Here is a 14,273-nt window from a genome sequence, read left to right as displayed (position 1 = left end):
AAGATGTGTTTCTTCCAAAACATTGTCCATATCAGTACTTCTGTAGCAGAAAAATGATTCTCATTCCCAAGCTCATACCTTCACAGATTAACACAATTTTTTTTTTTTTTAGTGCAATCAAAGGGGGACACCTGGGTGGCTCAGTTGGTTGAGCAGCTGCCTTCAGTTCAGGTCACAATCCCAGCGTCCTGGGATCGAGTCTCACATCGGGCTCCTTGCTTGGCAGGGAGCCTGCTTCTCCCTCTGCCTCTGCCTGCCACTCTGCCTGTGCTTGCTCTTGCTCCTCTCTGACAAATAAATAAATACAATCTTCAAAAAAAAAAAAAAAATGCAATCAAAGGTTCTTATACTCACGAAATCGCTTCCTCTCTGTTTTCTCCCCAGGAGAAGCAGTGACCAAACTGAGAATCAGCAAATTCATGAAGGCCCCCTGCGGCAGCAACACTGAAATAACCCCAAACGTTCTTATTGCTACGGAAATTCAGTTCCTGAACTGTTCCTGAGCTGGGCTTAAAACCCTGTTAGAGAATGAAGAATAGGAGAAACCATAATATATTTCTAAGGAAGAGAGCATTTATATATTCATTGTTTAGGCTCTGTGTTAATCACAGAGGGAAGCAGAAATGATGCACAAAAATCAGAAAGGCTCGAGAGCCAACATTCAGGACTACAGATCCAATGAAGACTCGGTAATGACAGAGTTGTATGAAATGGTCAATGAAGCAGTGATCACTTATTTGTCTGCTTGGCTGAGACTTCTGTAAACTTCCCTCTCCAGAGGAAGTCCCAAGGTTCTTACAGAAGCAGGTCTTCAGATACCATATGGATATTAAAATTCACAAGGAAAAAAAAAGTGTGAAACTTTTAAGTGATGAGTTACCTCATCTGGATTTTCACTGGTGATCCGAGCAGCAATAACATGGCCCCTTGGACAAGGAACGTGAGCAGAATTTTCAAAATCAATGGGAGCATCGCCCCAGGGAGATACCCCATACATCATACGAATATCCTTGATTCTGTATAGAGGGATCCCCATAGCAATCTGAAAAGAAAAACATCACTCGTTTTTTTCAAGGGTATTTTCCTTAAAATGTGGAGGTTAACAGATTACCTACAAGATTTTTCATTTTAGTAGCCACCACCTAAAATGTTCTATTTTTGTTGCAGCCTGTATTCTACAACAATCAAGTAAGGAACCCAAGTTGTCTGTGTGTCTGCTGACATCACTCCATTAAGGGAACAGGATTAAAATACATAATGGGAGAGTCAGTGTACATGACTATCCAAGAAGTTAAGTCCTGTGTCATAATTATTTCATAATTATTCCCACAAACCACGGAGAAAGTATATAAATTTTTTGTACTTAATGGGAACCCAGAAGGCACTCCCATTGTGGGCAAAGAACATGTTCAATACAAATGATATCAAACCTCACCATTGGCCATTACTGCCTCCCATAACATTTGTTTCCTGGGCCGAATGGAGAAAACAAGATTAACAACACGCACTTTAAACAGTACAAAAATAAACAAGTGCCGCCAGAGTCTTGCCAGGAAAAACATTCACCACCACTCTGCTTCATTACAGAACGCGAGTAAAAAAAGGAGAAGAGGACAAAGTCATAAGGTTTTTTAAAATTAAATTAATTGAATAAAGCAAATTATTTTAAAAATTTCTTTCTAAAATATGACAGTTTCTCCCAAACAAGTCTGGCCTAAAAAACATGGTAGTACTACTAGATTTGTGCCACATCAGGAAAACCAACCCTCACATCACAACCCATACAGCATGAGATGAACACAAGATGAGATTCTAATAGGAGGTGCTTCTCTCTTAGCAGACACCAGTTAAACCCGTTTCTCAGGCATCCTGGACATTCAGAACTCCTGCAGGCAACTCACTCAGCCAAGATCAGGGTGATTCACCTGGAGTTGTGCTGCGGGGAGGTTGACATCAGCCACCATCTCTGTACAAGGATGCTCCACCTGCAGCCGAGGGTTCAGCTCCAGAAAGTAGAAGCTTCCATCCTGGCTGTAGAGGTATTCCACAGTCCCAGCACTCACATAACCAACCATTTTGGCAAGTTTCACTGCACACTTGAAGAAGAAATGTAAGTCGACATAAGTATATCTCAACCTTGACCAGCTGCCAGACCACTGTAGCCCCTCTCTCTCTCCCTGACTCAAATGTTCACCGTTTTTAAGTGCCTCCAAAGGCTTTGAGCCACACAAGAGTAAATTTCACTCTCCCTGATTACTAAATAAGGCCCCTAAGACATGGATGGCAAACTCAATCCAGAGTTGGGAAAACCGTTTCTCAATTGGGATCACAGGCAACCTCACCTTCTCAGCTGTAAGTGTATGCTGGCAAAAAAAAAAAAAACCCAAAACCAAAAAACACACCACCATGGCAGACTATTCAGGGTGTCCTGGTTTTTAGTATTCCTAGTAATCATCCCAGAAACATGGATGTCCAGCTATAGACTAGACTTTGTAACCTCTCTTATAGCTAGTGACTCAGTTTTGACATACGTAATGTCAACATTTGTGAGTAATATGCATAAGCCCTCAATCAGGTTTGGAAAGGAAAGTACTTTTCCTCTGTTCCTAGCTTCTCCCTTTCTGTGTTCTGGAACACAGTCACAACAGTCCAAGTCAGTTTCCACCATGCAGATGAAAACATACTAAGAATGACAGAACAAAACAGAAAGAACCTGAACTGCAAGATGGCCTCAGGAAGCAGAACTGTCCTACCAACCCTGGAGAGCTCACCTAAGATTATGATGGGAAGGGAAGAGAAACTTCTACCTCATCTAGGCCATTTTATTTTTTAGATCTTTTATTAAACTGCTTAACCGGTCTATTAATCAATACAGAAATTATAAAATACAGGTAGGATGCTACTATTTAAAAAAATTAAAATATGGGATGTTAGCTTAGCAACAGAGTAGTGGGTAGCAAGGAATCAAAGTGGGTAGCTTGAACCAAATCAAGCAAAAATCAAAACAATCAAGTGTTTGATTCCAACAATGAGGTTAGGGCCTCATTGTTAGGCATAACGAAACATTCGGTAAGCTGTTTTCCATAATAACTTGGACAGCAGATAACACACCAAATAAGCCCTAAGAAAAAGTTAGAAAAAGCCAGATTGTGAAAAAACCAACTTCTTTTGTACCCCAAAACCAGGTTAGATTTTCACCCTAAAGCAACCCAGTATCAAAGATCAACTAATAGAGGAAAACAATGTATCTAGAAATCTTGGGAGTATGGTTACTCCTATTCTGAAGCTGGCTGGATGCAAATAATCCAGAAAACTAAGTTTTGAAGGAACTGTATTTCTAAACATACCACAAACCTGGCCTTGAAAAGCCTATGATTGATAATGGGAGCAATATTTGTGACTCCACTCTTGCACCGACTCTGCCAAAGAAGGCATAGTCTCCGAGGCCCAATCACAGAGAAAACTCAAGGAGAAAGAACTTCACAGGGAGCAAAGCCAGGTACTTCACGGATGATGGGCTAGGGATTTACCACCAGAGAGCAGAACCAGAGGCAGAGAAAGGGCTAACTGAAATCATCACAATTCCTGCCGAGAAGGATCTGCTAACTGCTATGGGCCAATGATTATTGTATATTTTTCATTCTTCTTTTTTTCAAATGGGAGTTATCCTGTTCATATTCCACCACTGTATATTGGGTAGATGCTGGAGGGAGGTGACCAGGGGTAGATAACTTGTATTTTTAGGCCACTGGCCCATGAAAATCCACATGAACATTTAATGCAGAGAACTGTACATGACCTAGAGATCTTGGACTCCGAGCTGACTGTAGTAACTCTGGACTGATGAGACTTTGGGCTATCTTCTTTGGGGAAAGACTAAGAATGCTAGTGAGAAAGTACAGTGAGAAAAGGGGTGTGAAAAGATAATGGGTAGCTGGAGGAGCAGAGTGAGGCAGATTATTAAATGCCCTTCAGTGATTTTTCTGTGTGTCATTCATCTAGTAATAGCATCTCCTCAATTTCAGCTGAGTAAATGGCCACCCAGTTAGTGATTACGATTCCCAACATCCCTCACAGCTAGGTGTGATTGTGTAACTGAATTTTGCCAAAAGGATATGAAAAGAAGTAGTAATGCGGGTAACTTCTAGATCACATTTTTACATGCTTGTCCTCCTAGTCCTTTTTCTCCTCCTCCCACAGGCTACAATATGAACCTCATCTTGTGAGGAAGCTTTAATCATGAAGATAATAACACCTTAGGGCAAGGGTTGGCAAACACTTTCATTAAAGAACCAGATAGTAATTATTTTCAGCTTTGTGGTCTATGGAGTTTCTGCCACAACCAAGCCACTCTGTCACTGCAGCAACAAAGCAGCCAGATCAGACATAAATCAATTAGTACGGCTGTGATGAAGTAACTTTTTATTTACAAAGAAAGTTGGCAGGTTGGATTTGGCTAAGAAGCTGTAGTTTGCTGACCCTGTTCCTAGTGAATGGCAGAGCAATAAACCCTGGTATCAATTCATCTCACAATGATGGTGAGAATGAGAAAGAGAATTTATATCTTGTTTAAGCCACTGAATTTTGGAGGCCTCTTTTTTAATAACAGTTAAAGAATGATTCTTAATAAATTCACACAGTGTAGGAATTAAACTTCTAACACAGATGACCATATATTTAGCTTGTTTGAAATTCATGAGAAAAGAGATGGAAAATATATTTCCAGTAAGATGACTCAGTCACTATTCCAGAAAAGATCACGTTCAAACCCATAAACTACAACTGTTTCCAAGGGATCCAGCAAGACTGCTGATTCTTTTCTACACAAAAATACAGAATATATAAACTTTAGAGATGTGTAGAGGACTTTTCAAGAGGTAATGGATTTGAATAAATACATCTGAAGATTCAAAGATAATCAACTAGAAAATGGAATTACCCACTTATCATGAGCTTGTTGGAAAAAAAAAAAAATCAGGGGTGCCTGGGTGGCTCAGTCAGTTAAGCATCTACTCTTGGTTCCAGCTCAGGTCATGATCTCAGGGTCTTGAGATTGAGCCTCATGTTGGGTTCCATGCTCAGTGCTGAGTCTGCCAGATTCCCTTCCTCTAGGGGTGCCTGGGTGGCTTAGGTAATGATCTCAGAATCCTGGGATCGAGCCCTGCAAAGAGCCTGCTTCTCCCTCTGCCCCTCCCCTTGCTCGTGCCTTCTCTCTCTCCCAAGTAAATATATAAAATCTGGGCAAAAAAAAAAAAAGATTCTCCCCTTCTGTCTGTTCCCCCACTTGTGCATGTGCACTCTATCTCAAATAAATAAAATCTAAATACATATATATAAAACAGTAAGATTTTAAAAATCCCAAAATTTCTTTTCTTTACCTCTACTCAAAATAGTACACTAGGGACACCTGGATGGCTCAGTCAGTTAAGTATCTGCCTTTGCCTCAGGTCATGATCCTAGGGTCCTGGGATCAAGTCCCACATTAGACTCCTTGCTCTGTCAGAAACCTGCTCCTCTGCCTGCCGTTCCTCCCACTTTTACTCGCTTTCTCTCTCTCTCTCTGACAAATAAATAAATAAGATCTTTAAAAAAAAAAAAAGTACACTAAATTTTTTTCCAAAACGTGAAATGATTGAAAGCCTGAAATGTTTAGAGGGAGAATAGCAGAATCATTTGTCCTTTAGGAAAAGGATATAATCTTATCAATTATCTAGAACCACTGTTTGAAATTTCACTATTTGCAGACTGGTATAAGAACTGAAGGAGCAGTAGTCCTGTTTAAGGAAAAAAAAAAAAAAAAAAAAAAAGACAGCTTTTCATATACACACCTGTTCCATATGTTCAAATACTGCTGGAGTAGCAATAGCAGCAGGTGCTTCCTCAATAATCTTCTGATGCCTGCGCTGTACAGAGCAGTCACGGCCAAAGAGAGAGATAGCATTGCCATACTGATCTGCTAGGATCTGTACCTCCAGATGACGAGACTGTTTGGCTAGTCTCATCACAAATATAGGAGACCCAGGGACTTCAGCTTGAACCTACATTAGGAAAGGAAATAAAACAAATTCTTAAGTGGTAAGCATTTTTTTTTCATTCTGATAAGCTGCTTCAATTTCAACAGGCAGATGCCTAGAAGTGTCAGGGACCACGTGAATTAGTAGGAGTACAGCAATGAATAAAACATAGTTCATGCCCTCATCTATCTTTAAGATCCTACATTCTTTGTTATGTAACCAGCACTACTTGGTGATTAGGAAACACAGGAACACCGATGTGTTACAAAAGTGAAAAAAACAAAATAGTTTGAAAGACACACACACAAATCCCACAAAAGGGTAAAATCCTGCCATCAACTGTAGACAGCCAAATGAACACCCTGCTCCAGATGAGGTGCTTTCTTGGTTCGCATTACATCACGGACAGTGTTGTGCTCAAAGGACTTGGATATTCAGCGCTGGGGCACACTGTCACCGGAGATCGAGTTCTACCCTGGCAGGTGTTTTCTTGTAGCACTTTTAAAGATCATCCAATGTTTTCTGGCTCCCACTGCTTCTACCGAGACGTCATGCTATTGATCATATTGTTACTCCTTTGCAAGTAATCTTTTTATAGCTGCTTTAAGATCTTCTCTCTTTTTTAAGATCTTCTCTCTTTTTTTTTTACGGGGGTGGTGAGGTAGCAGAGTTACTCCGGTTATCTTAGATGTGGTTTTTTCTGTATTTGTCCTGTGGGGCTCACAATATATATTTTCTAAATCTGTGCTTGGTATCTTTCCTAAGTTCAAGATAATTCTTAGCCATTATCTCTACAAATACTGTTTCTGCTCCATGATGTCATCAAATATTGTTTCTGTTCCATCCTCTCTCTCCTCTTGAGAGTCAAAGGCCATGATGTTAGATTGTTTCACTGTATCCCATACGTCTTTTATGCTGTTTTGCTATGTAGCAAGTCTCCCCAAGACTCAGGGGACATCATTGCTGAAGACATCAATCATTTTATTTGCTAATGATACTGTCCTCATCTGGACAGTTCTTCTGGACTTGCCTGGGGTCACTTGTATGCATATCATCACCTGGTAGTTCAAGTGGGGTTGAATGGTCTCACTCAAATGTCTGGTGACTTGCGCTGTCGGTGGGGAGATCCAGGGAGCCTTGACTGGAACAGCTAATCTCTATAGCATGTGGACTCTCATCCTCCAGTGGGCTAGATCAGGCTTCTTCAATGCAGCATTCCAAGAGGGTGAGGGCAGAAGCTGCAAGACTTCACAAGCTCTAGGCTCTAGAATGTACACGACACCACTTTTGGCACATTCTAATGGTTTAAGCAAGCCACAGGGCCAGCTAAGACTCAAGGGGTGGGAAAAGAGATGCCACCTCTTGATGAGAGGAAAGGCAATCACATTGCAAAAGAATATACATACAAGGATGGGAGGAGTTATTGCGGCCATCTCTGCAAACAATCTACTGTGGTCCACCCTCTGGCCACAATAATTCATATACCTCCCACATGCAAAATAGACTCACCCCCTCCCAAGACCCCCAAAGTCATCCAATCATGGCATCAGGCTTGACGTCCATTTTCTCATGAATCATGTCCAGATGCGAATGAGACTCCTTGGGAGCAGCTCCTCCAGGGGCAGTTTCTCTTGATCCAACAATCTGGGAACTAAAAAGACAAGTTATCTGCCCCAACACCCCCAATAATTAATGATGAGATGGGGAAAGGATAACTGTCAAAGATATTCCTGTTCGGGTGCCTGGGTGGCTCAGTGGCTTAAGCCGCTGCCTTCGGCTCAGGTCATGATCTCAGGGTCCTGGGATCGAGTCCCGCATCGGGCTCTCTGCTCGGCAGGGAGCCTGCTTCCTCCTCTCTCTCTCTGCCTGCCTCTCTGCCTACTTGTGATCTCTCTCTGTCAAGTAAATAAATAAATAAAATCTTTAAAAAAAAAAAAAAAAAAAAAAAAGATATTCCTGTTCAAAGAAGAGAAGATGGGAAGTACACAGCAGTCACTGTTCCACAGTGACTCTGAAATCCACATGGGTACAGCTTGGGCTCCTTGACTATAGGGACAGGGAAATTTTGTTAGGGTCCTTGTTCTGCAACTAGGGAGTGATCTCCCTAATCCATGGCTCTTCTCTGCTTTTAGCTCTGCCCTCTTCCCAGCCCTGTTCTCTGACAAATCTTTTTATTAGAAATGACTGGTATTTACAGCTGAATAGCTTTCTCAGTCTGCTTCCTGTTGATAGAAGTTGAAGACACAGAGCCTCTATGAAGTTTGAACTACCCTTTCAGACCCTTTGGTATAATCATCAATACAAGTTTCTTGAAAATGTTATGGGTTTCCTACGATTCACACTGGGAGATTTACTCCTTGCCCCAAAAGATATCTCTATACTTTGGGCATATCAGGCTGCTGTGGAATAACACCGTTAAGATTCTCTGAAGCTCTTTCCTGTTAACTGAGAGGGTAATCTACCCAGGAGTATCTTGAATATTTCTGAGACCTTAAAGGATCGCACAGGTATTCTTGACTTGGCCTTTACCCTGAGGTCATTTTTTACTTTGAGATTCTTTTGCCAGGTGGAGACTGGGAATGAGAAAAAGCTCTATTTTCAAACTCAACAAGCTTGAAACACCTTCATTAGCTCATCTCTCTTATATAGTTCCTTAGCATAAGTAACCAGAAGGAATGAACAGATGCTTTCAACACTGTCTAGAGATTTCCTTAACTAGGTCCATGAGTTCATTAAATACATTATCTTCCAAGTTACCTCAGGCAATTGTTCCATCATTACAGAACACATGTTAACCTTTTTGTCAGACTCTACTAACAATTTCCTCACTGCCTATCCAGGCTCCACTAACAGTTTATTCACCATTCCATTCCTCTGGGCTTCATTAACTCATCATTTTTTCAGCCTCCACCTATGAGCTAGTCTTAAAGTCAATGTTAATTTTTTTGTTTGTTTGTTTGTTTGTTATGACAGCATCACACCTTTGGGGTATCAATTTCTGTGGCAGTCACCCAGTGATGCCTGACAAACCACCATAAATTTAGTAACCTAGGACACTGACCATTTTATTTTTTTGCTCACAGCAATTTGAGCAGGGCACACAGTCAGGAAGCTCTGCTGATCCTGGCCAGGAGCTGCTCATGCAATTGGACTGGGGTAGCATGGTCTAATAGGGTCTCACTTGTATGTCCCAAATACAGTGCTGTCAGCATCCAGGTCTAGGAAGTCTTAACTGGGACTACTCATCTATACATCATGTGGCCTCTCTTTCTCCAAAAGGCTAGAGTAATTTCTTCACTTGTCAGTCTGAGGCTCAATTCAAGAGGGCAAGGGCAGAAACTACAAGACCACTTGAGGTTTAGACGTCAGAACTTATATACCATTTCTGCTACATTCTTTTGGTTAAAACAGGTCACAAGGCTAGTCAAAATTCAAAGAGTGGGGGGGGGTCTTTCTTGGTGGGAGGAAAGGCAAAAATCACAGGGGTGTGTATAGAGAGATGGGAGGAGTTATCATGATCATTTTTGCAAATAATCTCTTACATGCTCTCTTCTGTATTTTTCATCCTTTTGTCTCTTCATGCTTTGGTCTGAATTTTCTTCTGAGCTATCTTCCAGTCACTAATTCTCTCTTCAACTGCATCTAATACACTATTAAACTCTTCTATTGACTTATTTTTATTGAATTTTCAGTTCTAGAATTTGTTTCTTCTTTAGTTTCCAGTTTTCCAACCAAATTCTTGTCTTTAATTTCCTTGGATACATTAAGTATAGTTACTTCAAAATCCTTGTCTGAAAGATCCATTATATAAACTCTCTGCAGGTCTGTTTAAAACTGACTTCTATTTCTCTTGATTTTCAGTCATGTAATTTGATATGCCTGCTTACTCTGAAATGGTATTTGATAACAGCATTTGAAAGATAAAAAAAAAAATAATTTGAGGTTCTGGATGTTATTAAATGTGCTTCTTTCTGGTGGATAGTGACACCACCACCTAGAACCCCTTGCTTGAATCAAAGTTTGAGTATCTTGAAGCTGAGATTTAGTCCCTCTGAAGGCTGGTCTACTTCCAGTTTATTTTTACTCCTAAGGTATAGTGTCTTTAAGATCCCAACCTAAAATCTGGGAGGTTTTTGCAGGGAACCTTCCTTAGCAAACTCTAAAGGCTAAGTTTTGTCCTTTAAGTCTTTGACTGCTGAAAACTCCAATCAGCTTTTTAACTGCTTCTTCTCAAACTAGAAGATATCTCTAGGAAAAAAGTGGCTTCAAATGCCACCTCCTCATGTTTCCTTCTTCTCTTATACTTTAGCCCCCTAACTCTTCACTGTCTTGCAAAGTCTCTAATGCTTTGAAATAGACTTTTAAAAAAATTTTTGTCCAGCTATTCTAGTTTGTTCTCAATGGGAGGATTGGTTTGTTATTTAGTTAATCATTATTTGAACTTGAGGACTTTCACGTAAAACTTCCTAATCTTAGTGTTCTAGATTCTTCAACTATTTGATTCCACAGTAATAAGTACTTTTAAAATATCTAAAGGAGTTATACTTTTTAAAAAAATTAAACGTTTTTTTTCTTTCACTTCTAAGAGTGAAAGACCTTTTCTTTAGACCCCACGAGGCATTGATCTACCTATGAAATTAGGTAAACTACAAAAGGTATATAAAGAAAAGGAAGGGTAATATTTGAATTCTGACATTCAAAATAAGACAGTGCAACAAAATAACACCTATCAGTTTGCTGTTGAATGGTCTTTAGAAAAAGAAAAAGGCCAAATAGAAGGTGGCTAGAGACACTAGTAAAGGGTAATGCAAAGTAAAAAATGCTGGGAAAAAATAAAAACAGTGGGAAGCTAAGAGAGTGAAAGGCCAGAATGTGTCCCAATTTTCCTTTTTCTTATTCCTCTTTTTCTGGTAGGAGAAAAAAAGTGAGTCAAGTATGTGAGGGTAGCTGTAGGGCAGTAAAGAAGAGATGTTTGTCTCCAAATTATCTCTCTAAGATTCTGAAACAAGATCATTTTTTTGGCCTTCACAAGTAACTTCTAGTCTGGCCACATCTCTTGGCTGCAAATCAGAGGGTTAGACAGAGATTTGAAGTTTTTTTCCTAGCCCTCCTCAGTTATAGGATGTGGACCTGCCATAGGGCATCTGTGTGTGGTGGCCATGCAGCACAGACTAGGATGTAGACTGGGGAGCTGGCCAGGTAGATGGGACACACAGCAAAAACTGCAGAGCCTGCAGCCAGTTTGAACTAAAGTGAGGTAAAGTCAATCAGAGAGCCTGAGTCTGGCCAAGCCAAGAGCATCCAGATCAGGAGTTAACCACATACTTTATTTACAGTGTCAGCAATAGGGGAACACAAAAATGTAGAAAGGCATTTTGACTCTTCCCTATCACTATGAGGTCCTATGAACCACTACACTATACAGGGAAGAGCTATCTGAGAAACTGAGCACTTCTACAGAAGAGTGAATGACTATTGTTTGAGTTTCCTTATTGAAAAAACCTTACACTGAACTGGACATCACTAATAAGCAGATAGGAGCTAGAGAGAGACTAGAGTACTTACAGACAAAATTAAAAATTAAATATTTTCTGGACATCCAAATTATATAATGACTTATTATTATCTTTTATTTTATTGAGGTATAATTGACATACAACATTAGTTTTTGGTGTACAACATAGCACTTTGTATATATAGTGTGAGTTAAATCATGTATCTCTGATATGCCTGTAAATTCAATCAAACAAAAACAACTTGTATTCTACCTGTCTGAAGAGGTTGGGGAAGTCATCTGCATTGTTGACTTTTCTGATTCCTTTCCCACCTCCTCCTTCTGAGGCTTTGATCATCACTGGATATCCAACTTCCTCTGCTGCCTTCAAGAAAAAGAGAAAAATGTATTATTATTAACAGTGAAGGAGAAAACTGGCACCTTCTTCCTTTAAGAATGCTGTCATTGGGGGCGCCTGGGTGGCTCAGTGGATTAAGCCGCTGCCTTCGGCTCAGGTTATGATCTCAGGGTCCTGGGATAGAGTCCCGCATCGGGCTCTCTGCTTGGCAGGGAGCCTGCTTCCTCCTCTCTCTCTCTGCCTGCCTCTCTGACTACTTGTAATCTCTCTCTGTCAAATAAATAAATAAAATCTTTAAAAAAAAAAAAAAAAAAAAAAGAATGCTGTCATTGGGGGCATCCGGGTGACCCACTCTTGATTTCAGCTCAGGTCATGACTGAGCCCCATGTTGGGGTCTGTGCTCAGCACGGCATCTGCTTAGAATTCTCTCTCTCCCTTTCCCTCTGCCCCTTTTCCTGCTTGCATTCTCCCTTTTTCTCTCTCTCTCTCTCTGAATAAAAATAAATAAAATCTTAAAAAAAAAAAAATGCTGTCATTGGTAGGTCCAAAAGTAGTAAAATAGAAAGGTCCTAAAGACATAGGCCAAAAAAAAAAAAAAAAGTAGCAACATAGGTGAAAAAAGAAGTCTTAACAGTATTTGTAGCATTAGGTTGAACCAAAATAAAGTGACCATTTTTTGTAGGTTAAAAAAAAAAAAGGGAATTGTTGAATACTGGCATGTTCATATTGTTCAACTTAAGACAATCCTGTATACATCAAAAAAAACAAAAACAAAAACAAAATAAAACTACTTGTTTACGGGGCACCTGGGTGGCTCAGTCAGTTAAGCACCGAACTCTTGATTTTGGCTCAGGTCATGATCTCAGGGTCATAGGATCGAACCCTCATGTCAGGCTGCATGCTGAGCATGGACTCTGCTTGTCCCTCTCCTTCTGCTCCTCCCCCTGCTTGCACTGTCTCTCTCTCTGAGTAAATGAATAGATAAAATCTTTTTTAAAGCTTATATATCTTTTTTAAAGTTTATATATGATTATGCATGCATTCATACACCCACATATCAGGGTATTGAAAGAAAAAGTCTAGAAATACACCAGTGGTAATTTATAAAAGGAAGATGGGTAGATATACTTCCACTTTTTACTGTATTTATTTCTATATTACTGGAATTTCTTATAATATATAGGTATTCATGTATTACCACTAATTTTTATTTTTAAAAAAGGTGTAATAAGTTCACTTAGTAAAATGCTGACAGCTTCTGACAACACATAAGATTTAACAAATCAGAACTCTCATATATCCAGAAGTTATTTTCTCACTCAACTTTTTATAAAAGATAAACATAACAAGATACTAAAGTACTTTAAAAATTAGGAAAACTAATTTTCAACACATACTCATGTGGTTTTTGCATTCATGACATTTAATAATGATCAGGTAACAATCCTAAAACTTTCTAAAAACTATTATGTATCTGTTAAGGAGAGAGGTAGTTAAATCAAAATATGTCCATCTGTTAGAATACTATCAATTATTAAAAGGGATGAGGTGGCTTTTATATGTAACAATACAGAAGATGTCTAGATTGTATTGTTACGGCAAAAGTAGAGTGGGGAAAAGTTAGCCAAAATTTAGAATAACTAAGTCATTCCTTTGTCGAAACATCCCAGTGATTTAGTTTCCATCATAACAATATCTAAACATGTACCAACAGAAAGAAGGGTAATTTCAAATGTCGAATTAGTTGATTATGCACAGTTCCATCTCTTCTAAAATTCTCTTCGCTCTAATCACTTCTAAGCTTATAAACAGAGTTAGCCTGATGAAACAGTGTTATAAAAGCAAGTTATTTCTGAGTGATAAGTACCAAAGAATCAGCCACAAGTGTGGAAAAGACTTTAAAAAAAATAGGGTAGTCCATAGGATGTCAGTAAGAAGGTAGGTCTTTTAAAAAGATATGAAGGCTGGGGCGCCTGGGTGGCTCAGTGGGTTAAGCTGCTGCCTTCGGCTCAGGTCATGATCTCAGGGTCCTGGGATTGAGTCCCGCATCGGGCTCTCTGCTCAGCAGGAGCCTGCTTCCTCCCCTCTCTCTCTGCCTGCCTCTCTGTCAAATAAATAAATAAAATCTTTAAAAATAAAATATCCTTTAAAAAGATATGAAGGCTCTAGGCACAGGTCATCCACTTAGAATACTTTTTTTAAAAAGATTTTATTTATTTATTTGAGAGAAAGAGTGAGAGTGAGTGAGAAAGAGAGAGCACGAGGAGGGGGAGAGGCAGAGGGAGAGGGAGAGGCAGGCTCCCCGCTGAGCAGGGAGCCTGATGCGGGACTCAGTCTTAAGACCGTGGGATCATGACCTGAGCTGAAGGCAAAAACACAACCAACTGAACCACCCAGGTGCTCCTAT

The 14,273-nt window shown here is 39.8% G+C and overlaps 1 protein-coding gene across 1 annotated transcript in view; it reads right to left on the bottom strand.

The window, feature by feature from the left end:
- Positions 1–14,273, bottom strand: part of ACACA (acetyl-CoA carboxylase alpha) — a gene marked incomplete at its 3' end in the record, with an annotated part of 204,764 nt that overhangs the window by 129,277 nt on the left and 61,214 nt on the right. The window contains exons 10-14 of the mRNA XM_082708529.1: positions 11,783–11,893; positions 5,829–6,038; positions 1,926–2,096; positions 881–1,042; positions 355–518 (exon numbers count right to left, since the gene is read on the bottom strand). Coding sequence (XP_082564655.1) covers positions 355–518; positions 881–1,042; positions 1,926–2,096; positions 5,829–6,038; positions 11,783–11,893 — 818 coding nt within the window. The remainder of the gene's footprint in view (positions 1–354; positions 519–880; positions 1,043–1,925; positions 2,097–5,828; positions 6,039–11,782; positions 11,894–14,273) is intronic.

The sequence above is a fragment of the Mustela nivalis genome (genome assembly GCF_964662115.1).
Source record: "Mustela nivalis genome assembly, chromosome: 17".
NCBI classification, from domain to species: domain Eukaryota; kingdom Metazoa; phylum Chordata; class Mammalia; order Carnivora; family Mustelidae; genus Mustela; species Mustela nivalis.
Note: the sequence above shows the minus strand (reverse complement) of the source record. Positions and strands in the feature narration are given on the sequence as shown.